Source organism: Xenopus laevis, chromosome 3L (genome assembly GCF_017654675.1).
Source record: "Xenopus laevis strain J_2021 chromosome 3L, Xenopus_laevis_v10.1, whole genome shotgun sequence".
Taxonomy (NCBI): Eukaryota; Metazoa; Chordata; class Amphibia; order Anura; family Pipidae; genus Xenopus; species Xenopus laevis.
In genome coordinates, this window is record NC_054375.1 from 52,981,698 (window position 1) to 53,008,690 (window position 26,993).

Sequence of the window (26,993 nt, forward strand, 5' to 3'; positions counted from 1 at the left end):
GACATTGTCAGCATTAATCTTATAAATGTTTATCAGTCACAGTATAGTATATTTCATTACAATGCATCTCTTGCCTGTGTCCTTTTATTTTGCTTAAATATCTTGATTGGATTCAGAGGGTTTTGTCTCCAATATTTATTTTGTTTTGGGGGGGGGCATCACAGGAGCTAGGCCTAGGGAGGCAACAAAATTAAATCTGCCCCTGGGAGAACCGCTTTGCAAATAATAAAACAAAAACCTTTCTAAATTAGGCTAAACCATTCTTACAGAATGGAGCAGACAACAGTTGGAAAGGCAAACACCTTTATAAATACTGTATTATTGAGTTTACTAAACCTGCCTTCTACTGGCCACATGACAAGGTGCTCAGTGGCCATCATTTAATAAACTGAAGCACATTCAAACAGGATATTTTTTATCTTTTTTGACATTTCTGAATTATGTAACTTAAAGCATATTATACAGCAGTTAACAAACAGGGACGAGATATGTTTGAGGCTATTATGGTGCTGCTGGTGCAAAGTATTTATAAGACTGATACTTCACAAATTGTGTTTCCTTATTTATTTATTGTGGCCAGGCCTTATGTTTCATGTTGCAAATCATACTTTAAATACCTAATATGCTTTACTGTCGTGTTGCTTTGGTCATACCTGATTTTGACAGCTCAGCCTGCAGTCCCTGATTGTTATTTAAAAGTACAGAGTTTCACTTTGATCTCATGCATTGTTGCAGATACAAAGTTTTAGAAACTTAATTTAAAAAGAGGCTTTTTAGTAGAGAGTCCAGACCACTCAGCACCAGCACTAAAATACATTTGTAACAATTTAAGCTAAGCATTATAACACAGGTCTCTTGGGAGAACTGAGACTCAGCTTAAAGGACAATTCACCTTTATTAGCAAAACTGTTATAACACATTAAACATTGCCCTAAAAGTCACAACCTGCCAAATTTTGTAAAATGAACAAGGGGATGTGGCCATACAATGGGCATAGTCAAAAAATGTTTTGCGGATTACGGGGAGCAGATATTTTTGTCCCTCTTTCCACTTTTCGAATGTTGGGAGGTATGGATTGGTCTTGTAAATTATATCCTTACTAGACATTAAGACCGTTAAATTAACCGGCGCTAGACGGTCCGTGGGGCACATGTGCAGTAGCGCAATCCCACGGACACAGGGACTGGACGCAGAGACACTTCAACTTTATTATATAGGATAAACAGTGAGTACGGATGTACTCAGTTATAAACAGTGAGCAGTGATGTCATTTCTGTCACATGACAGCCTTGTGTTTTTATATGGTCATGAAACCATTTTATATGGTCATGAAACTCCTTGGTAACTTATAATATCCTTTACAAGAGGGGGCACTTTTTTCTCTCTATATTGTATATATATTGCTATGTAGCCAAATCAGGGCCACACTTATGGTACTGACCTGCTGTTTGGGGCATTATGGACTACAGTTGTGTCCCCTGTTGTGATACTCAGTGTTAGATTGTCTGGTTATATTGGCCACATTTTTATGCATTTCCATGTTTTTCTATAGATAGTAGTAGATTAAATTCCAGACTGGAGATCTTCAGAAAAGGGGTTAAATAACTAACATAAAAATATATACTGCAAAAGAAAATCATACTGGCCCCATTTTCACAGGACAGATTAGTATCATCGACCTCAAAAGGAATGGAGTTTACCAGAACGTGGTCCTGGTTCAGCAAGATGTATGGTGTGGACTGGGATGTGTGTGCTTAAAAGTCTTGTTTTGCCTTCGAATATTACCGTCTCCAACATGCCAAAAAGTTATTTTAAAGAGAACTTCCCTTTCGAGCTATTATATAATGGCTTATTATAGACATCCAGTTCAATATATGATAGATACTATAGATTAATGATAGATTATTATTATTATGAAGTACTTACAGTATAGAGCATCCACATATTCTACAGCGCTATACAGTACAATAGAAGCGTGTGTACATTAAGCATGCAGAGATTGCTGTTTACCAGAACTATAGCAGTGATCTTGCTGTTATCTTACATATGAAGATTATTGTGTCATTTTGATTTCATGATATTACAGCGTAATCAAACATCAGGAGGGAGGATACACTGCTCTTTAGCAATAGAAAAGCAGCGTTTAAAGAGATACTGGGGGTCATTTTTAATAGTTCGTGCAGTGCATTTTTATTCGTAAATGGTTGTATTGCCCATGTTTTTTCCTGAATGCTAAAATATTGCAGTGCTGTGCCTGTCTTTCTGGTTTTTGCAAATTCGCATTGAGAATACATTTTCGCAAATGGCTTGTTTGCGTGAGTGAACCCACTGTGCGAGGATGTTGTGCACGAAAATAGCTTAAGTTTGCAATTTGCAAAATTGTTTTGCAAATATTTTCTCCGCCACCAAAGTTGTGGCATAATTCAGACACAGAGTGTGCACATAATATTCGCAATATGGAATATTTGCCATATTTAAAAAGCTCTTAAAGGAGAAGGAAAGGCAAAATTCATGTTCTACCTCCTTCTAAAGTACTCACATTGATGACCATGATCGCTATATTTTCTGCTCACCATTGCAAATACAAAGCAGAAAATAATGGTTGATGTTCCGCCTGCTTCTGTACAACGCGGCGGCCATCTTACTAAAGGATTCGCCTCTACATCAGTAATGCGCATGCGCGAAAAAAAGGAGAAAAAAAAAAGGCTGCACCTCTGAGACATGAACATTAAAGAAGAATTGAGCCCAATGTGTCTCAAGGCTGCCTCGGGCAGCAGGGAGGAAGCTGCCTTGAAAATTAGTCCAACGCTACATTCTCTGCAGAGCGGTGTTCCTTCTTCTAGACACCAGGGAGAAAGCATTCGCAACGCTATGTAAGTTATGAGTGCAGCAGACTTCTGATTTAACCTTTAGTTCTCCTTTAAAGACATTCACAGTGTGAAAAAAAAAATTCAAAATTCTGTTTGCACACTTTTATTTTTTTATTTTTATTTTTTTGTAACCATGTGCAGGCAAATATATTCACTGTGCGAACCAATCTGCCCTGTGTGAAGTTTATAAATGAGCCCCACTGACACCAGTCAGGCCGACTACACAGCCGATTTCGAATCGATCCGACGCGCTGCGCAAAATCGCAGGCGTCACGTCAGATGCGACGGAAACAAGGTAAGTAATGGCAGTGTCAGATCATGTCGCATTGTTGATGCGACACGACTGTCGGATGCAGATGCAGCGTGCAGCGTCTGCATCCGACAGTCGTGTCGCCGCATCAACAACGTGACACGATGCGACAATTGAATTACTTTCCTTATTTCCGTCGCATCTGACGTGATGCCTGCGATTTTACGCTGCGCGACGGATCGCTGGGAAATCGCCCGTGTAGTTCTGCCCTTACTGACAGGCTGAGATGGGACAGTCAGGTTGGCAAAACAGTCCGGTTTAGAAACTACAACTAACAATTTACATAAACAAACCTCTCAGCAAAAAAAATCAGCATGACCTATAGGTAACTTTTAATGTATATTCATATTTTAAAAAGTAGTTTTTTAGTGTCAGTGTCAGTATCACTTTAAAGCTTCCAACTGCAAGACCAATGAGAACAGAAAGCATGATTGAGGCTCTGTTTGGCAGTACACCTGGTTTTTATGCAACCAAAACTTCCTCAAAAACAGAATTTCAAACATAAGCACCTGCTTTGAGGCCACTGAGATTGGTGGGATTGGTGAGCAACATGTTGCTCGCAAGCAACACTGGTCAGTAGCATCTCTGGAATCACTGGTCAGTAGCATCTCTGGAATTTGCCAGAATGTCCAGATTGCCAGTCTGGACCTGGGTTATAGCCTTGCCCTTTGTTATACTGTATATTTTTCATTCCATGGAAGAAATGGGATAGTGGTTATAAGATAGCATACCTTGTTAGTTAGAAAGGTTTCTCATAAAGCTCATTAAATGCACAGAGGGGCAATGAAGGCACCATCATTATACATTATACAGTACACCAGACCTCTAAAAGGGAGTAAACAGTAACAGGTCCTTGACTGCACCACTTACAGAAAACAGGGTTCTCTTTGTACGCATAAAAAGTCATAATATCATTCTTCAGCATGCATATTTAAAGGATTAGTAAACCTTGAAAATAAGTAATTTTAGAATTGATGAGAGTGCTATTCTAGGCACTTTTGCAATGTACATTCATTATTTATTTATTTTTAATTCCAAGATATTAAAGGATACATATACTGTTAACATGAATGAATTATGTTACAACAGTGCCACCTGCTGGTCATTTTCCAATTAGAAACCTTTCTCAAATCTTTCCTAAGCAGAAGAACAACAGAGCAGCCTCTTTCTTTCTCCTAGCAACTTCCTTGACTACTTGGTGGTCAGACTGGTTGGAAAATGACCAGCAGGTGGCGCTGTTGTAACATAATGCATTCATGTTAACAGTATGTGCATCCTTTAATATCTTGGAATTAAAAATAAATAAATAATGAATGTACATTGCAAAGAAAACCACTCTCATCAATTTTACATTCACTTATTTTTAAGGTTTACTTATTCTTTAAAAAGGAAAATAACTTGATTAAATGATGGATGTAACTAAGTATTACAGAGTTTGGCCCAACCCATCCTCTTTGCCCAAAACCTGCTTGACCATGATTCTCTCTATAGCAGCAAGGTGCCTTCTTGTGTTTAGTATTCAGGGCACTTACAAAACACTTAATAGGTCTCACTGCATTAGTCGCATGCACAGTGCTTGTTTTGGTCCAATGTACTTTCCTTCCATAATCACATTCTTGTTTACTTTACTGACAGAGCGAGAGGTTGCACGCTTATTATAGACGTCAGCATCTGTGGGCTTTTTTTCCATAGTTCCAAAGTCTGTCTCTGCCTCTCTTTGCGCTCACTGATAGCACTGTCCTAATGCTCAGCTTCATCTCCGTTCTTCCTACCGATACACAGGATGTTCTCAGAGCCTGAGCGAAAGGTAAAATACAATACATTTTCCCCAGTTTTATTTCTATACTATCATATTCCACTGAATTTCTGCCATTTTGAATGTTTGTGTTGTCCTATAATCAGCAGATGGATATTGTTTGAATATGTTAAAGGGGAGACAAACAATTGGTTAGAGACAATGTTGGGTTAAGGTAGGGTAGCGCACATTTAAACATTAAAATTAAAAAAAGATCTGGGGGTATGACATTCTGAGAAAATTTGATCCTGATACTATTTTAAACTGGTTCCTAATGCAAATCGCCCCAAGGCTATATTCATACACTGGCAAAAGGTGAATTTGCCCAGGATACCAGGCAAGGAGGTGACTATGGCATTCCAGAATAGCAAAGGATTCCCCGTGGGTCATAGTCAAGATCAATTTCTATCAGCCCCTTATTATTTCCAACAGTGTATATAATATCTAAAGTATTACATTTAGCCCTATGGGTAAGGCCAGACGAGGAGATCCGGGGAGATTTTGTTGCCTCTGCAACTTTGGGCGACTATTGAAAACGCATCGCCGCGTGTGCATTAGCGCAGGCGATTTTGTGCTGTAGCCTATGGGGAAAAGACGCTGAGGCAGTTCAGGGAGATAGTCGCGCAAAAGACGTGGTGATAAGTCGCCAGGCGACAAAATCTCCCCGAATCTCCTCGTCTGGCCTTACCCTAAGAGGCCCAGTCCAACCTTTTATGTACTATACCTTGGTATCCCCCAGAAATGTCAGAACCCTAGTGTTAATGAACTGCTAGATTTTTTTCCACTTTCAATTTTTTATTGTATCACATGTTCATAATGTAATAAATACCTGATATCTTTAGAAGATGTTTGTTCTTATTCCATATAGAGTTGGGCTGTGTGGTTCTGCCTGTCTTACATCAATGAGAACAAGGTGTAATCTCTGGACTGCTTTCTCATACCCAGTGTAGAAGAAACACATGGCCATTCAAATGATGCAGAGTTTACTCCATACAACATGGATATTATTTTAATAAAATAATACAATGCCTATAATAGCAGTACAGTCTATATACACAGGTACCACAGAACTATAAACAGGAAGCTCACAGCACCAGTCTCAGCCCTATCATCATTCAAATCTACAAAAAGCACATGCAAAACTCTCAATGGATACATATATATATATATACTTCTTTATAAAGGATTTGCTACTCTCTCTCTATCAAAATAAACATATGATGGTGATTCTGTAATAGCAATAATGAAGAAGAAAGAACTCAGAACAGTACTGATTCTTAAAGCAAACCTGGATGTTCCATGGAGTCAGGTTATTCCTCATGTACCAATCACAAAATGGGCACATGAGGAAAAAAAAGCTAAAAAGCCCCTTTCAGACTGGGAATGTGCCAGGGTTGCAGCTGCTTTTCCACTTATTATTTTGTGTGCCCGCATTCTGTTATCATAATTTATCCGCTCCCACTGCTGTTGATTCATAGAGCCACTCTGACCCCACATCTATTTCTGTAGACTGTACGGCTCTTTTACTAATGCAAGTGCAAGTGCAGTCCTGCTAAAGTAGCTTAGCTTATCAACGGCATTCATTAAAGGTACTTGCATCCAACGCTCTATGCATTTCCATAGAGTTACCCTAAGCACCATCATGTCTTTTGGCCCTGATCATGACAGTAATTCCAGACTTCCATAGACGGTTGTGTCAATACATGTAACAGATTTAAAACATAAAAATCACCATCAAACTTCATTTTTGTTTTCACAAATCGCTGCATTCCCCATATAGCCTCAATTCTGCTGGAATTCTGAGAAAATTTTAAATTGCTTAAAGGGATACTCTCATTGGAAAACATGTTTTTTTCAAAATACATCAGTTAATGCACTATTCTGCCCTGAAATACGTTTCTCAAAAGAGCAAACAGATTTTTTATATTTAATTTTGAAATCTGACATGGGGCTAGGCATATTGTCAGTTTCCCAGCTGCCCCGGTCATGTGACTTATGCTCTGATAAATTTCACTCTTTACTGCTGTACTGCAAGTTAGAGTGATATCACCACCTCCCTTTTCCCCCCCAGCAGCCAAACAAAAGAACAATGGGAAGGTAACCAGATAACAGCTCCCTAACACAAGATAACAGCTGCCTGGTAGATCTAAGAACAGCACTCAATAGTAAAAACCAGGTCCCACTGAGACACATTCCGTTACATTGAATAGAAGAAACAACAGCCTGCTGAAAGCACTTCCATCCTAAATTGCTGGCTCTTTCTGAAAGCACATGACCAGGCAAAATTACCCGAGATTCAATTTTATATTGTTGAATGAATTATTTGTAGTGTAAACAATGAAGTTTAGAAATAAAAACTACATCATAAAAATCATGACAGAATCCCTTTAAGTAAATGTCTCATTGTATTCAGGTTCACTTTTAAGGGGGAATCATGGGGCAGCTATGGGGCCCTTGGCCAATTAGTAGTTTAAGCGGCTCTGAATAAGCCCATCATTGGACTCTATTTCTGTGTTATGTCTTTGGCAATTTACCACTGGGCATCAAGGCACAACTTTGTAAGCTATACAGGGCAGAAGGAATGTGAGGAGGGGAGCTGTATCAAAATTGGGAGAAAAAATAATGACTTGATTCACAGCCTTAAAGGGGTAATAAATTGAAAAATACAACTCTAAATATTTTCTAATTTAATTCTAAGCATATTGAAAGCTGTATTTCTCTGTCCCTTGGCCACTGCTGGCTTTCTTTCTTGAAACATAATAGCAGAAATCAGCCAAGCTTCTTCACAGGTCACAAAAAATATTTTTTGAAATCATTATTATAAGTCAGAATCAGAAGCACCAAAGCAGAGAATATAAAGGCACCAGCAGATACTGCAGTTACATGTACAAATAAATTATATATATATACACATTGAAAATGTTTAACTTGTGTATATTGAAAAGTTGCTTAGAATGGCAATTTCTTTTTTAAATATTTTATTTTTGGATTCATTAGCATTTACATTTGTATTTAGCATGGTCCATTGGTGGCAGAATTATACGCCTGTGGCTTTTCACGCTGCACTGTAGTAATGTCACTGAAGTGTGTTTCCATGTGCACAGAAAATTGAGGGCCGTCTCTAAGAGATGACTGAGAGCCCTGACATTCTGACGTGAGATGTGGAAGAAGGAGTTGTCATAGTAATTTTCCTGAACAAATAATAGGCAACTAGTAAACATCCCATCATCTAAATGACAAGTGTGTACATGGGTAATAGGAAGAAAATGCTAAAGGTAAGCTGAGGAGAGTGATAAGGCATAGAAAGCAAAATATATGCTACCTAAAAAAATTACTTAAATGTCGCTGCCCCAGCATATTTAAACAAGGGTTAAAGTTTTCTGCAAGATTTAATCAAGCTACATGATTGTCTTTTAAACATGATATTAACCTTCCATAGCAGTATTGCTCCAACCAACAGGCTGCCTCTACTTGCTGGGACTTTGGGGACCATTAGCTAACCCCACTTAATTATTCATCCCCTCTCTCACCTTGTTTCATTGTGAAGTAATGGATTCTGGCACTTGAAATCCCTCTGACAAAGAATGTGTGCTCCACCTACCATGGTCAGCAGAGGGACTTGAAGTCCCAGAATCCATCACTTCCCAATGAAACAAGGTGAAGGACTGTTGCTTTACACTGTGAGCCCAAAAAGGGGGCTTGAGAAATGGTGGATGGTTATATCTGTTTTAAAAGTGGTGGGCAGGGAATCTGTTGCAGGTGCATTGGCAGCAACCTAAAAGTTCCCAGGGCGACAAAAAAGCCACTCCTTGTAACTGTAAGAGCCAAATTTCCAGTTTTTAAACCGCAAATGCGGCTCTTGTAGTGCAGATAGCACAAGTGCACTCTCTACCCTTGTGATGCTCCCCCCATGAATTGTTTTTGCAGGGGTTCAATGCGCACACCCTCAGTCAGTCCCTTCTCAGCTTCCCCATCCTGCTTTCTCATTTGTGATTGACGGAGAGTTCAAACTGAATAAAGGGTCTGCTGTATGCAAGTGGTTGTATATAAACCAAAAACTCTTTATTCTAGGGGCCAAAATCACCCAAGTTTGCTTCATATATGACCAATGCTAAATTCCCGTGAGGGAAATATATCAGATTTATGTAAAAACTGTGACTTAAGAGAAAATGCTAGCCATAAATGATAAACAGTGGTATGACAGTGGTACGCCGACACTCTTTAGAGGAGCCCAGTGTGCACCTACCCAGTCGTCCCTCGACCTGCTAGCCCATGTGCCCAGCCATATCCACCTGCTCCCAGTCACCCGGGCAAGTTAGGTAAGAGGGCAATGGTGGCTCTTTCAGGGCCACTCCAGCCATAAGCCAAAGTGTGAACTGTGTTTCAGGCAGTGTGTGTCATGTTACCATGGGCAGCAAAAAGGTGTTCCTGATAACTGCAAAAGCCAAGATTCATCTTTTCTGTTGCAGAGAGTGCAATTGTCCTCTCTTCATCACCTTTGCGTCCCCCTTCTCCCACATCAAGAGTCTTTGAGAAGGCTGTTTTAGTCCGGCCTGGACCCAAGAATCACCAATGCTCTTCCTATGTTAGGTACAAGGATAATGACTAATGTAATGCTATACTGCCTGATATTCTTGAATGTTGTAGTGCCCTTAAAGGTCTAGTAGGAAATTAGATGAGGAAACAGTTAAAGTAATTTCTGGCAAAGTAAGGCTTAAACTACATTTTGCATTGAAATATATTTATCTGCTATGTAGTAGTATACTAATTTTACTTAAGAAAAATCACTTTTCACTATATAATGACTCTTTGGGGGAAAAGGAAAAGCCTTGCAAACCCTGCAATACCTGAATGCCAGTTTGAATGCATGCCATGAGCTTTCTGGAGTCTTATGTTCAACTAGGTTTAATATCTGAAGTAACCATTTTCTGTTCCTTTCCTTTACTTTTTTTGTCATAGCGCTCCTTGCAGTTCCTGGAGTTTTCTTTCTGGGAGGTCAAAAAGACTAGAAATCAACTGTCTACACTGAGGAACAAGTTCAAAACTTCAAAGTCAATCTATATCAATCGCTCCCTAGATACACGAGAGGTAAGTTGTAACCTGAAGGTCTGTGTGTAGTCTGAGTCACTAAGATCATGTGTAGAAAGTTATCTTAATCTGTAATATCAGTACATTGTTCTAAGCCAGAGGTCTCCAATCTTTTCTAACCGTGAGCCACATTCAGATGTAAAAAGAGTTGGGGAGCAATGCAAGCATGAAAAATGTTCCTGGGTGGTGCCAAATAAGGGCTGTGATTAGCCATTTGGTAGCCCTATGTGGACTGGCAGCCTATAGGAGGCTCTGTTTGGCAGTACACTTGTTTTTTATGCAACCAAAACTTGGCTCCAAAGTAGGAATTCAAACATAAGCACCTGCTTTGAGGCCACTGGGAGCAACATTCAAGGGTTTGGTGAGCAACATGTTACTCACGAGCCATCGTTTGGGGAGCATTGTTCTAAGCTGCTGGACTCTGCAAGATAATTCACTGTAGCTTCCATTATGGCTACCTTTTTTATGGTCAGTTACAAGAAGAGGTGCGCACATACTGCAGGATCAGATGTAATGATAATGCATACAGCATGAGGTGCTGACTTTTGCAACATGGTCCTTATTAAACACAAAGCACCCTTTCTGAATTTGCAAGGTTTGGTGGACCTTCTCTGCATAAGGTCCTCCTGGCTGGGACTGTGAAATTCCTGGTTGTCCTATACACAGCTAAATGTTAATAATTTCTACATTAAACCAGAATCGAATTTTATTTTAAAAGAGATCCTAAAGAGAGGAACCCTGAGCAAAGGCGCTTCTATCTCTGCCAACTTCTTACAAGGAATGATAGAGAACCAAGTAAGCTCGTTCTGCACAAGGCCTGAGTCATCAGTTCTCATTAAATGTATTGTACTGTTATTTAGCTCAGTATAAGTAACACCCAGAAATAATAACATTTGGTCATTCAACATAGATCAATGATGATCAATACTGTCTACATAATGGACCCATTTTTTGCTATTAAGTGTCAGATTTATTAAAAATTTACATAAGAATGTACCTTTCTTTTTCTGGTCAGCAGATTTTTTTTTTTTTAACACGCAATTGCTATTATTAGCCTGCTTTAACTTCCCCCAGGCATCCATTGTGAGAAGATAAGTGCAACACAGATATTCTGGCACTTACAGTATCACTTGGGACCAAAGATTTTTCAAAATTTGTGCCCACAGAATGTAATGTTTTTTACCATCACATGTATTTGACTCTTTTTTTCTGTAAAATAAATATAAAAGGCATTTTGGTCAAAATCATAAAGTTTATAGGTCACCTTACATTCCCTTTAATATGAGTGGAGATGATCTATTCTATGTCTGTGTGAATTATTTGGTATCATTGCACCCTTGATGTATAAATAATTATTCGTCTGACTTGCCAGCCAGGGTTGATTTTTAAAGAAAAAAAGCATTTTGGTGGCTTTTTCCACAAAACAACCTAGGGGTATATTTATCAAATAGTAAAGTTAGAGATCGCCACAGTCCTCTAGAGTGAAATACTGCCACTCTCCATTCATTTCTATGGGATTTATAAAGGCGTTTTTATCAAAGGGTGAACTTTCACTTTCACCCATTGATAAATACTCATTTTATTATACACTTTTATTACATAACCTCCATGTTCTCTTTTCATTTTATACATCTAGAAATCATGATATTCATAATGCGATGTATCATATTTGGAAATGATATCAAATAATATAGTGCTTTCAACCCCTTTAGTATTTGTCCCAACGTGGTTTAATATCACCTGTGAAGCTGCCCAGAGCAACCAATGCGCAAATGCCACCTACAAATTAGAAAATGAAAGCAAAAATCTGATTGGTTTCTGTAGTCAGCAGCAGCACTGATGTCATTACTTATGTTAATGAAACACATCTATGATCAATGTGCTCTATCTCATGGTCTATATGGCCACTATACGTGCACTCAAACTCCATCATAGGGACAGATTCACTAACTGGCGAATTTTCGCCAGCGTCCATTTCACACCCATCACAACACTTCACCAGGTGCAAAATGCTCTCAGACGACACCGATTCACTCATATGCGGAGTTTCGTCCTTGGCGACGCACGCTGGCGACTTTTCGCTAGCAAGTAATATCAATTACTTCGGAAGTGGAAGCATTTCAAAGCGAAGATGCGGTAGCATTCATTTCTGCCTACTGAAAATTCGCTAGTGATCTTGCGCTTAAGTCAATTTGCATACGGTGGGTAATTTAAAGTTGTATGGACATCTTTATTATAAATGTTGCTGCAAATGCTTGAAGTTACCACTTTTTCAAATATATGTCCAATGAACCTTAATAAAGACAAGAGAGTTAATATAATGCCCTACACATTAGCCAACTGTAAAATTAATGTTCCATATGTTATGAAATGTCTGGAGAAAACCAGTTACCTAAAAAAAGTTTGTCAGCCAAAAAAGTTTGTCAGGACTTTTGCAGGCAATTCCACTGCAAAAAAGGAATATCGCCAGAGTTTTTTGAACTTTGATGGATTTACGGCTCACAGGATATGATGTAAGTGAGGGGAAGATCTAGCTGCTTTATAGCACTTCACCAGTTCTGAGGTGGCGAAGGCAACTCTGGCGAAAGAGGTGACGTTCAGTAAAATCTGCAACGGTCCCGTTCGCTAGTGACTTGGCGCCTGTTAGTAAATTGCTGATGTCCCTGCTGATGGCAACGATGGCGAAAAGTCTCTAGCGTTAGCCACTTCGCTCTTTTGTAAGAAAAGTCTCTAGCATTAGCCACTTCGCTCTTTAGTAAAGAAAAGTCTCTAGCGTTAGCCACTTTGCTCTTTAGTTAATCTACCCCAAAGACTTTTTTCTGCACTTTGAGCAATTTACACAGGGGCCAAATCTTGCATAAGTGCAATTTGGCAACCAATATTTGTTGACAATTGTTCCAAAATCTGACTGGTCATGGAGGATGATCAGTGGGTCTCCAGGAACATGACCCATGTGTACCCAGTTTAAGGCAAGAATATTGGTCTTTGATATTCCATGACACAAAATAATGTTATTTTTGTATACTGTTTTACTACACTCAATTGTTTTATAGCAATATATAAGGCATTCATTGCTACAGATGAAAGTGGCTGAAGCAATGTTATTTCCAAAGAATGATGACAGCTCACTGATGCGTATTTCATTTCAGTGTTAAGCTGGGTTAATCATGGCCTATTAGTTACGACAATTGTAATTTTTATGCGAGAGGAGGAAGAGTGTTTTTTTTCAGCTGGTAACCCATCTTCCTGCTGTGGTACGGTACCCATGGCAACGCTTCCTGTGGCTTTGAAGGAAAGAGGTAGTGTGGCTTTTGAGGATGACATTTGCTAGAGTTGGGTGGTGGTGTCATTTTCATCGAGTTTCTGCATTTGTACAGAAATGCTCTGATCCCAATGATGAACAATTGTGATTAACACATGCCGGAATGCTGGGGAAAATAAAGCACCTGGATGTTCCTAATGGAAGGATGGTGAGTAGTTAAAGGAGTCCTGCTGGTAGCAAGCTTGCGTGCAGGTGTTCATCTGATACTAACTTGTTTTTTGTGCTGTGCAACAAGCAACTCTCCTGAGCACAACAAGCTACTTAAAGCAAAGCATAATTGTTGGACATGTTGTAGTATGAATTTGTAGTTCTGTTTTCCTGTCATGTTATGTGATGGGCTTGAGAGATTCCACACTAATGGTTTTCATATAAATATTATGTACAACTTTAAATATTTGTTTGTAATTTTATTGATAACAAGTGTTTTTTTTTTACTGCTGAAAAGCTAAAATGGTTTTAAGTGAGTATACTTACTGCACTTTGTGTTACCGGATTACATGATTGTATTTAATCATAGGATTACAGTTCATGTATGCAATTAGACTGGGTGGTCTGAAATGAATGGGGTGTTCCTTTACGTTGTGGTTTTCCGGTGTTGATAGTGAGAAGGTAACTGTTTGTATGTAGCACTTGACTGTTTTGAGTGTCTTGTTCTCACAAGGTCAGTGGTGGTGGTTCATTAAGACAACTTAAATGTCAATCCAGGGTCTGTGTTTTTGCTGCCAGAGACCAATATGCTGGTGCCACATCACAGGAGGAGCATCTTAACGGAGGAAATGATTGCGAAAGGAGATTTAAAACTTGCAGAACAAGTTTGTGATGTCACCGTAGCCCAGAAATAGAGTTTTCTTCTATGCAGAGCAGATCAAATAATTTGCAGTGAACACCAGTTTACATAGGAGGGCTTACCCAACATTCATCTATTTTAAATATAGTGATGTTTAATTTTACAAACACAAAAGAATGCCTTTGTTGACCCCAGTATTATTACCTAATTTTTGTTTGCAGAGACTTCTCAGTACAGTATGAAGTACAGGGAGCAAGGAGTCCACATAGACCTCCCAAAACGTGTAGTAAACATCTCAGATTTAGGAACATTGATCTAAATCAAATGTGCAAGTCATGGACATGTATCAGTAATTGCTTCCTCCATGTGTTTACTGTTTTACAACTACCTTGTTGACATTTGGAGTCATCTGTGTCCCACTGTAAACTGAAATTTAATATGGGTACTCATACACTACTCTTTAAATAAACCTGTTGTCATTTTCTCTTAAAAGCTCCAAGAGTGAAGTACCTTTTTAGATACCAGAAGTAATTTGGGGGATCTGTGCTTTGTATAAAATATAAAAGTACTTAGCCTCCAGCCTTGTGTTTTAAATGGCCAGGTATACATTCTACTTACCTTGGCCAATATTAAGCAGATGCCATTCACAGGCTAGTAAGTATAGTAGAGGTAGGTTGAGTGCTGTAGAATGCTCTTTCTACCATTATAGGGGTGCTAATATCCTACCATATCCACTCTTATATCCTATAACATTATATCCACCTTTGTGCTTGCTGATGACCTGGTACACACTAAAAATGTCCTTCTTTGGCATATTAGATCAGTCTCATCAGTATGGATAATGGCAGACAGGACTTTTGTCACCAATATGGTTAATGGTAGACAGGATTTTTGTTGCAACGATTAATCATCTGTTTTCTGTATGCCATTAGTTTAAGGGGGTTATTTATAAAACGTTGAGTTGTATTTTACCCAAAACATTTGAGTTTTATGAGGGTTTTTTTTACTCACAACCCTGGAAATAGATTTAATCCGAAAATACACCATATAAAACCTGTCAAGGTTATGTAGAGGTCAATGGCAGAGGTCCCTTGAACCATTTGAAGATGTTTGTAGCCTTCATGATGTTTGAGTTTTTTTGGTGTTTTTTTTTTGCTAACATGCGAGTTGTGAGTTCATTCAAGGTACAGGTATAGGGCCTGCTATCCAGAATTCTCAGGACCTGGGGTTTTCTGGATAATGGATCTTTCCGCAATCTGGATCTACATACCTTAAGTCTACTAGAAAATCTTGTAAACACGAAATAAACCCAATAGTTTGGTTTTGCTTCCAATAAGGATTGATTAAATCTTAGTTTGGATAGAGTACAAGGTAATGTTTTATTACTACAGATAAAAAGGAAATAATTGGGTTTCTGGATAATGGATCCCATACCTATAAAAAACCTCATAAAGCTCTAAAATTCGACCTTTGATAAATAACCCCCAAAAAGTCAGTAGTCTAAAATCTTATAAATTGATATCATTAGAGGGTATAGGAGGTGCAATATACTTTTTTTTTTTTTACCTTCTATTTATTCAATGCAATGCAAGGGCAAGACCCTTAGTTCCAATCATATTTATGTATTATAGATAACAGTGAGAGCTTCCATATTGATTGAGGTTGTGCTTAGTCATGAAAAGATGGTTCTGTTCCTACTGTAATGTTTGGCAAGTAGTCTTATTTTTATGGACAATAGTATTGCCAAATTACCCTTTAATAGCAGGGAGCAAAAGCAAATACCTGCAGGAGCATATGCAGATATTTGACCATATATTGTCTTTTCTTTCAGGTGCTGGCAGTTTCTGATGGAGGTGAGTTGCACAGACAGTTGTAAAGTTATCAGGTTCCTGCATCACTTGCATGCATTGTCTGAATTAACCATGGTTGGACTAGGTTACCATCAAAAAAACATGTGGGCCCTGGCCCTCATAAATTAACCAGGGTTGCACTGGGCTGGTGGGATACTGGGACAAAAATGAGTTGGCCCAGGTCCTCAAGACCCACTCCCCACCTTAAACCCTGAGTGTTGCACCCTGACCTCCTCCACGACCCTAGCCTAGATAATAGCTGCAAGAAGAGAAATGAAGGTATGTGCAGGAGGTTGCAGCTGGTGTGGGCCTGAGGGGCAGAGGGGGATTGTGGCTGGGGGCCCGGGAAGTGGGCAGGCCCATGAGACGACAACCATGGTGGGCCCTGGACCCCCCAATAAAGTGCATTATTGGACACTACAGGGTCTATTGATCATTCTGTATTGTACACCATTGGAAAAATGGTGTATAAAGCAGTGTAAAATAAATAGTGAATTTATAAAACTGTGTATTTTCTTTATAAAGCCTGATCTCCATATTTAGCACAGTAATTTTACATCATTATCACCCAATTGCTAATATATTATGAATTCCTAAAAAGCTTAGACCAACCTGGTATGTCCACAGGCATCGAACCTCTGGCTCCAAATAAAACCACATTATACATTTGAATCTTGACATAACATGTTACTGAAAAAAAAAACAGAAAAAAGTTATTCTATATTCATGTAGTGCAGCCCTTATGTATGTAACGTTACAGTGCATAAACATAATCAGTGGGTAGGACTTATTGTACATTGCAATGTCATTAAAGCAATTGCATAAGGGCAAAGGCTTCTCCGTGCAGTCAAACCAAATTGATGTAATAATAAGTGTCAAGTAGGCAATTAGAGAAAAGTATTTAAAGGTCCATTTTAAAAGTGCATTCAGTGCCTAGGGCCAAAAAGAACAATAGCTGAATAATGATCCCTCAGCAACTTCACACTAAAACAGAAACGATTGTATTTAAAGCAATGTTGACAGTGTTTTGGAGATAAAGACAGCCTACAAAACTTAGAAGACTGCCTTTTCCCTCATGTTTTGTCTTGTTTGAGATACTCTGGTTTGTAGTTGTATGAATAAACCTGAGGAGTCAGGTCATACCCTTACCTCCTGCTAATGTAATACAATGTCTGAGTTTGGGCATGATTTGCATGGGCATGGTGCCTTCATCAAGCACCTCCAAAGTTTCTGGAAAGATGTTTTGCATCACCATCTTCATCTCCACCTCCACCACCATCACCACCACCACCACAAAGGTAAGGATATCACAGTACACATACTGAAGCTGAAACCTATTGAAATACTAGCATCTTTTAGGTGCAGAGACAGGTGTATTGATATGTTCAGCAGCTTGTTTGGGGACAGTGGTCAAGTATTGGAAATCTATTTTAACAATAGCAGATTCTGTAGCTGTTGTATGACAGTGACCGTTGTGTTTTATAGAGTTAAATAATTCAATTCACGATGGACGAGGAAGCAACCACAGTCTCAACAGCCTGCCCAGTTCACAGATTTGTGGCCTTGCTTCAGAGAAATCAGTGGCCAGCTGGGCTGTATCATTTGAGAGGCTTCTTCAGGATCCACTTGGGGTGGAGTATTTCACGGTATGGCAGAAAAAAATAGTAATTCCTCACTCTAATTAGCAAATGCAGAAGATAACCTTAATTAAAGGATATTAATCTGACCTATGGTGTAGCCATAAGGAAACTCCTCATGATGATAATTATGATGCTTTTCAATAAAATGCACTTCCTGAAACAAAGCATTTGATGCATTTGATGCCTTAGCATGGAAAATCTTACACAGTGTAGATATAACCATGTATGTGCCATGATCTAATCTGAGCACTGAAAAAAACATTTTTATTAATAATGTTTTTCTCCAAAATCATCTTATGTGATTGCATGATGTAAATAGTTTATTGATTGACAGATGGGAAACGTGCATTCATATATAAATATCGCCTGCAGGAATTCCTAAAGAAGGAATACAGTGAAGAGAATATAAATTTCTGGAAGGCGTGTGAGAAATTCCATGCCATCTCTAATGATGATTCGGCAAAGGTAAATTTATATTCTCAAAAAAAATCATATAAAATATATTTTTAAATGCGTTTATTGCAGTTGTATAAGTACTGGTAAGCAGTTATGCTAATATCACAGTACACTGCGGGCTCAGAGGGAAACTGGGCAAAATGTTTAATGTGACTACACCTTAATTTTTTTTTCCCTTTGTAATTATCTCTTTTAAATATTGATATATTGAATATAATTGTCATTATTTTTCATTTGTTTTGTTTTTGACTATGAAACTTACTGACTCACTGGTCACAGCCTTGCTTGATAACAGTATCACCCTTCTACAATACTATATATTCTGTATTTTCATCTGATAGATGTGAATGTGATAGATGTCCAAGAAGACATCCAAGCCCCTCTGAAGTGTTTGTCAGACTTTTTTTTGCATCTCAACCCCCCTTTTAAGGGGAAAAAACTAGCTTGTGTAGACTTTTTAAGAAACACTGTACTGGACATTATGCTAAGGGTTTGCTGTATATCATCACTACTAATGGCATGTGCCAAAGGGAAGAATGAATAAAAAAAAAACAACATAAGAGTGAATGAACAAATCTGCCTCGGACATGCATTTTGCTAAATGCTCTTCTTCTGTCTGATCTGATCATTTCTGCCTCTGTTATTCATTGTTTCCTCGCTGCGGCCAGTTTAAGTGGTGTGGTTAACCTCAGTGCCATGTCTGACAGCAAATGCCAGAAAAGCTTTATAGTTGATTTATACACATGTCTCCATCTATTCACATTTCAGCTTACCCTTCTGTTAATCCAAAAATAGAAACAAAAATCTCCAGAATGTCAAAGCCTCTGCATATGCCACCATGAAAGTAGTTTCTTTAAAAATAGAATTGACTTTAAAATATTGCACCCTTTCACTGTATTATGTGTAATATTGACTATAGATGTAACATGGCTTCAAAAAAGACTAAAATATTATTATTTTAAATACCATGAATAGCATCAAGTCTGCTGGATTTTGGTTTATGCATGTCAACTAATGGAAATTTTCAGTTAAATGCAAAGCTATCCTTTTCATTCTAGCAGATTATTCCAGTAGTGTTTTTTCTGTTTTACCCAATAAACAACTGCAGTTTTCTAGAATTAAGTAATGGATTGAAGGGCTTTTAATTTATTAATTATAGCTGCACCCTTTAGATTTTCTTTAGATTATTATAGTGAAAATATCAGCTAATTTCCCCTTCGACCATACCCATATGTGTACCAGCACTTGCCATCCTTAGCATGCCCCAATATCTCCAGTGGGCCCCATGGTGGGACTGACCATGAGGCAGTTGCCCCCCTATCCGACATAGCTGTGTCCTCCCACTTTTCAAGCATGCTGGCTGTGTGGCCAGTACCCTTGGAGTTCATCTGTGAATTTGCCAAAGTGATGTTTTCTGATCTAAAACAGAACTTGATGCTTTCAAGCTGCTGAGGAATGTTTGCCTCTTTGGAAGCAACTCCAACCCCACAATTGACCCCGACCAAACTGATATGAAATGTTGTTTTAAAAAATAGAAGTTTAAAAGGAAAGGAACGCCAATGCGTTTCACTTAAAAGCTTTCTGAAGGTGTGAATCACCATTCACGCCTTGAGAAAGCTTTTAAGCGAAACGCGCTTTTTTTTTAAACTTCTGTTTTTTAAAACAACCTTTTAAAACAACCTTTTCAGTTTATCAGTTTGGTCGTGGTTAACTGTGGGTGTGGGGTCCTCTGGCACAATCCTTCCTTCTATAACCTTACAATCTTCTTTCCATTCTAAGGGGCCTTCGGTTTGTGGCTTTTTAGGGTATATCTAGCCTCTCTCGAGAATAGGGCAAGTTTAATTTACGAGGCCACAGTCCCGGTTACCCTGTCCTGCCTACAACTTTGTGGTGTCCCAGATTAGAAAAATACCAGGCAGTTAGCTTACGGGACAACTCCACCCTCTATCCAATTTTTCCAATTTTCCTGACTACTCTAAGGATTTTAGCCGTTTGTTTTTTAACTCACTTTCATACATGGCTATTTGATTTTTTTAATTAATTAATTTACTGTCTGAGTAACTTCAAGAACAATCACTTATTTATTGCACTAGCACTTTATAATTGCATGAATTGTACTCAAAAATATGTGAATGAACTCTACAGATAGGTGATTTATTTATTTACTTATTGATTAATTTATTTCTTTGAACATCACATGAATTTATATTGTAATTTATAAACTTTGCACAATCAGTCTATTCATAATTGAGTATTTTTTATTAATGTATTAACACTTGCTCTACCTGGTTTTTAAAAATCCATATTGTATTAATTCAGAGATCATTTAATTTATGGTATATTTAATTTTTAACGGTACTATAAATGGGTACCTATATAAATAATTACCTTATTCTAATTTGTGTCAAGCAAGATTTCTATCATTTTTAGTTATAGACGGGGGTTATTTTTCTCATATTTATTTTACATCACCTACTTCTCAACCGTGATGTCCGGGACTGGACTGGGATTCAAAATAGGCCCTGACATTGCTAGTACATAGAGGCCCCACCAGCCCACTTTATAGTCACTTTCTATGGCATCTTGCAGCAGCCCCTCTGGCATTTGCCAGAACTCACAGATTGCTAGTCCGGGCCTGGTGATGTCCGTGTATTGGTTAGAGAAGCATGGCAAAACAAACCAGCAAGCTTACTGTTGACAGGAAGTATAAACCTGAGGCAAAAACAGAAATTGTCATCAAGTGCTGACTATGGAGATCTTACCTGGGAACAATACCGTAGTAGTTAAATGGAAGTATTTTTAGACATCAGTGCATTCAATTCATTTTCCAGACTCTAGGTGCAAACAGATAAGTGTAGGCGAAAGCCAACAGAGGCTGCTTTGTTCAGATCTGTTAAGGGATCCTGGCATTCGGAGGATTTATGTTCATCTATAACGCCTATAATCTGATTTCCTGGGAAAGACAATTTTGCTGGTACAGCTGCTCAAACCTCTGCTAAGAAGCCCTTTGTAGCAGGAATAGAAGTTGGTCTGTTAACCATCTACTCCATATGTCAACAAGCAGATCAACTTCTTCAGAGGAACCAGAACAAAATGGCATACATGGATTAAATCCATTATGTATTTTATATAGTATACATTGGTGGGACCAATATATAGCTGTTCATAACAGCTGGAGGGCTGTAGCTCTGATGCAGAATATGTAAATGTAATTTCTCTTGTCCTTTTATGGCAGCTTTTGCAAGAATCGCGCAAGATCTACAATGAATATCTTTCCAGCAGCTCCCAGTGTCCAGTCAATGTTGATCAGCAGGCTCTTATTACAGAGGACATGCTGGAAACGCCCTCCCCGGATCTGTTTAATGCACAGCAACTGCAGGTTAGACCTGTTCACCTCTGATGAGCATCTACATAGCCCAAACAAGTCACTGCAACTTATCAGGAGAGAGGGAGTGGGCAGGTGGGCACATGGGACATCATGGAATATAAATAAAGCTTTGCAGGGCAGCATTGTTATTGCTATCATTATACTGTATGTTTAATTTACTTTGTGCTAAACACTTGTTGAACTCACGGTATGGTACTGAACAATGTGAACTAACAAGGAAGCAAATATCTAAATCGGGTATGCTCTCTGACTGTGTGGCCCATGGGCCCAATGGATGGAAAGCACATGATGGGTAATACATTGCAGTAAAGAGGAGCTGGGGTTCCTCCTCACTTCTTCATCTGCCAGGCACCATACAATGGTGGACTTGGTACATCAGCAGATGAAGTTTTCATACCTACCCAATGCCAAAACAAACCAATAAATAAAGTACATGAATGTCATGGTCAGAGCTACTGATACAAAAACATCATATAAATAATATTAAGGCACAGTTACATTTTATTTCATGAACTTTGGAACATGAGAACAAAAAAAAAGTAAATATGACGAATGCAAAGCAAGTGCTTTCTGAATAAGCACTAAGATGCCTGATTTTGCCTCCCTATTGAGGGTGGGAGTGTTTCTCCATTAGCATATTTCAGGCAGCAAAAAACACTCAACGCCCCTCTGTGTTGTCATCCAGATGAACAAAAACACCACAAAAGGGTGGTGACAGGCAGTTTCCATGTGTTAAATGGCACAGAAATATCAGGAAATGGGTGTCATTGCCCTAAAGCTTGTTGTCTAATGTATGGTTCTGTAGAATGTGTCTAAATAGCTGTAACATGACATTAGAGTAGATATAGATGAACAGAAGAAAAGAATGAGAATGTAATTATTCTAGTCTCTGTCGTTAGATACGTTTTGCTTGGTCACAAGTTAACACCAAAATTATGCCCAAGAATTCATTTTCCAGAATCCACTGGTCCAGTGCAGTGTCTACCTAGTAATTAAAGGAAATTGCATGTCCTTGTTTAAAGTAGGCTGCGTACACTTAATTGCAGGTGCAAGAGGATTCACTAATGAGAACCGTTCCTACCAATGTTACTATAAGAATTCAGTTCTTTTGTTGACTACAGTTACAAGCACTCCCTTGTTTTTTATTCCAGCAGAAATTCTAAATGGCGTGCTTCTTCCCTACACAAAAAGGTATAGCTGGACTAGTCAGCAGACCCCTGTGCATTAATATTATTAGGGGTCCTCTATTAACTAGCCACAAACTACCTTGCTGACCTTGCTTGGTGGGGATTGGAGTTGACTTTTAGTTACCAATATTTAACAGAAACAAGGCTGATTTGTATAAGCTTCTGTGGGCCCCTGTTTTCCTTTGTGTATCCCTGCAGTCCCATCTGCTATATATTATGCTCTATATCCGCCCTTGTAACAACATAAACATTAATATGAAAACATTTCCACTCTCGTTCAGATTCACTAACATTACTCACTTTCCAATCTGTAGATTTTCAACTTAATGAAGTTCGACAGCTATGCCCGCTTTGTCAAATCTCCATTGTACCAGGACTGCATGCTGGCAGAAGTGGAGGGTCGACCTTTGCCCAACTTCTCAACAACCAATCCAGTTGCAAGCTGCCATGTTCATGCTTCTGGAGCAGTAAAGGTAAATACGTGTATATAATTAATGTGCATGTTTAAAAGTGAAAATGAAAAACTGAGAGGTTAAAAAATGTAAGAAAGTATAGTTACTAATTTTTTTACGACTTCACATATATATATATTTTATACATAAATAGACAAGTTAATATAAGAATCCTTCTTTCACTTTACTATGATTATATTGTTGGTTTTGACCTCTTTTCACACACTCTGTTTACAATGATGTCACAGCTGTTTGCATTTGATGGCCTCTTGCACTGATATTGGTATGTAGGTCTTGAGAAAGGTCCCTGGCTAGACCAAAATGTCAACCTAATACATTTTCAGGAATAATCTTTTTTCCTACTATATCAAATTTGCTTGGTGGCACAAAGGCTGTTAGTGTACATATCCTAGGACTCATTTTTAGGCTTTGGATCGGCAAACTCCTTAGTGTTCCCATGTGACTTTAAAGCACTAAATAACTGAAGGTGATTTTTTTGAGTGAATACAATGTTTGTAGTCGAAAAGTTGCCAAAAATATGTTCCTTTTTCATTTAGTAAGAAAATGTTCACATGGGTAAATGCAGATTCTTATCTGAACATGATTTCCTGTAATATCGGCATAGAGCATGCTTTTAATGTTAATAAATAAACATGCTTTCTATACTTAGAAAAATAAACTGAGGGCTGGAAAGTCTCTGCCAGTTGGAATTGAAGGGGCAAGCTTAGAAACTGTAGCAGACAAATTACATCGCAGATCTTTTAAGAAGAAGGACAGAAAAGGACATTGCAAAGGTAACCTAATTTAACTAACAACTATGCATGTTGATTGTGATTGAAATGCAGGAAATACCTAAGAGAACCCAAGGGTTTTGCTTTCTGTTGTTAATCATCCCCTAAAATAAACAAAATGATTTCACCCATTTTCCAATATGGTGAGGGGTCAGATGTGAAATCAGGCCCCTGTTAAAGAACAGTAAAGAACAGTAAAGAACTGTGCTTTAAAGTTTTGTGGATTTCAGCACAAAAATCATACTCTCGTATTTTCCCACCGAAACTTGCTCCATTTACGCAAGCCAAGAAACAGCCATGTCTAGCATTAGCCTAAGTACTCGTCCCAAACCACACAGGGAAGTCTAAAATATATAACAGTGTGCAGTTCTGGAGGGCAATTCACAAAATAAGTGAGTAAAACGTACAAAATTTTTGTAAATTTTCCCAAATAGCCCAAACAAAACTAGAATTGGGTCATATTCCATACACAATATAAGGTCTATAAACATACATGTAAGCATACAGATGTATTCAGTATATCTGAATTTTATTACGATTTTTTTGTTTTATGTTACTGGTCCTTAAAATCATTGGGGATGACAAATATGTTCCCCCACTACTCTGCATATCTTATTTTTTTATGACAGCTATATATTTTTAGTAGAACAAGATACACTTTGCCCTTGAATAATTGTAAAGCATTTATCGAGCTTCTGACTTTTTTGGCTGCATGTTTTGTTTGTGGCAATTATTGTCCATATCTTCATAGTGTGGGTGACATTTCTATAAATGCAATGTGTACTGAGAAGTCTGGTGGAGTTATGCCTAGAGCTTTTACCTGGATTGCCTCAGTATATAGCTTTTGTGATTTCCTTTACAGTCAGTGGAAGCACTGACAGGATCACAATTATATTTAAAAATTGCAGCAGAATGCATTGCTAACTTAACAAAAGAAAAACATGCTGTCCCTAATGAGTGGTATTATGATATCTAGTTTTCTTTTATAGTGTCCACAAATGCATGTGCACTCCTTATGCAGTCAAAGCAGCTGAATATTAAGCACTCCAAGGGAATTTTATGGGTCCAGGACGGACCTTTTCCCTGGTGGCTACATAATTGAGAATGGCATTGTGGTACTAGTATATATAAATATGTACTGCTCTATGTGTACCCTATAAGCTAATGAGGCTTTCTATACATCATGTGCTGAATTCAACATGCAATAAATATGTACCCCAATTCAGGTCCGGACTGAGAATTAAAATAGGCCCTGGCATTTCAGGTACACAGAGGCCCAATCATCAGCTCACATAGAGGCCCAAACAGCTCCCACCAGCCCACTAAATACTGACTTTCTATGGCAATTTACAGCAGCCCACAGATTGCCAGTCCGGGCCTGCCCCAATTCTGTTGGATTTCTATTCATTTGTCTGCATGCTCTTTCACAGAAACTTTAGACAGCCGCGAACTCTCATCTCGCCGGGAATCATGGGTATCACTTAACTCCAATAACAGTCTGGAGCTGAGTCTCAACTCTTCACTGACAAGCAAATCTGAGGTATATAATTATATTTACTTCTTGAATACCATAAAACTACAGTTTTTAGTAGCATGATGCATCTTAAAGATTACAGTCTTAGGGATCTTCCAGATCTGTCTGTACTCATGTAGGCCCATGCAAGCCCCAAACGAAGGTGACATGCATCAAGAGATCCACCACAGGGAAACACAAATTGAAGCGTCCGTTTATAAGCAGTGCCAGATTTAAAGTTCTGCACTGCTAGGCCCTCCAACTACTCAGACCCAACCCCCCCCCCCGAACTACTCACAACCAACCCCACCATTCGCACCTATCTCTGCTGTGTTTTTTCTCTTGAAGTCATTTTGCTAGTCATCCACCTGGCAATGTGAGTTCAGAATGACGTGTACGAAGAGTTTTCTGTGGTTAAATACCCTGGAATCTTGCTCCAATCAGCATAATCTGGGGTCAGAGACCTCATGAGGCAAGGTGTTGTTTGCATTAGTGATTGAGGCTATGAGGTGTTATTAAACTGTCCAGGGAGAGGTGCCAAACTACATTGTATGTGTCAGACAATAGATATCGCACCTCCCCCCCCCCCGCCTCTGTTCAAACTTGTTTTTTCAGTTCTCACATTTAATAGCTTCTTTGACCCCTCTTTTAAACCAGACCTCTTAACTGTCCAGAACATGAACTTGGCCTCAGTGTTGCTGAGTTTAAAGCAGACCAGGATACAGTGTTTACTAAAAATCCTTCTAAGTTTTCAGACACCCCAGCTACATGCGAGGACCAAATTCTTTTGCTTTCCACCTTCACTGGTAGTTTTGGTGTTATTGTTTCTCCTTCTTCCAGTTTTAACAAAGGCCCTATCTGGCTACCACCAAGTTTTAAGGACCCTTTTGAAAGTATCCAGAGCCTTTCTTTCCACTTCCTCCTTGCCTCAACTGGTGAAACTGGTTATCCCATGGTACAGCCCTCCAGTTGATTTGACTTATTACTATAGATATACCATGACCTGGATAAATGAGAACCTTCACAAACATTATGTATCAGCTTGTTCACATAAAACTATATTTGTAATAATAATATTCACTTGTATTCCATACAATATTGGACGGTATCATTATACTTTTTGTATAACTGTTGTAAAAATGGTACTATGTTTTCGTGGATTCCTATATCAGGAGTATTGGGCTCTGAGGATTTTTTATTTAATTGCATAGAAAGGTGTGTTTAAACGTTTGATGGGACATGAGAAAATCTAATCGTACTTGAATGAATGGACATGCCACAATATCTGCTCCTCTCTAATATGGTCCACTTGGAGACGATTTTCCCAAATGATTACTTTGGCAAGCTAGTATGGAGCAGACTCTGTTTGTCAATTTGAATAACAGACAGAAAGGTGACTCCAAAGAACTGGGGGGATAGAATATAAATGGTAGAGGCTTGGAATAAATCCCTATCTGATATCCGTGTAGCACAATGGGTCATGGTTTCTGATAACTAGAGCTCTCAAGCTCAGTATTTTACATATATGAGTATTGTTTTGTGGG

General features: G+C 38.6%; 1 protein-coding gene across 1 annotated transcript in view; it reads left to right on the forward strand.

Moving 5' to 3' along the window:
* The first annotated feature begins 13,469 nt into the window (after positions 1-13,469).
* Positions 13,470-26,993, forward strand: part of rgs14.L (regulator of G-protein signaling 14 L homeolog) — a 38,982-nt gene continuing 25,458 nt past the window's right edge. The window contains 8 exon segments of the mRNA NM_001092238.1: positions 13,470-13,533; positions 16,004-16,025; positions 17,508-17,668; positions 18,035-18,127; positions 21,354-21,497; positions 23,008-23,166; positions 23,816-23,939; positions 25,367-25,476. Of these exon segments, the coding sequence (NP_001085707.1) occupies positions 13,489-13,533; positions 16,004-16,025; positions 17,508-17,668; positions 18,035-18,127; positions 21,354-21,497; positions 23,008-23,166; positions 23,816-23,939; positions 25,367-25,476 (858 nt within the window). The 5' untranslated portion in view covers positions 13,470-13,488.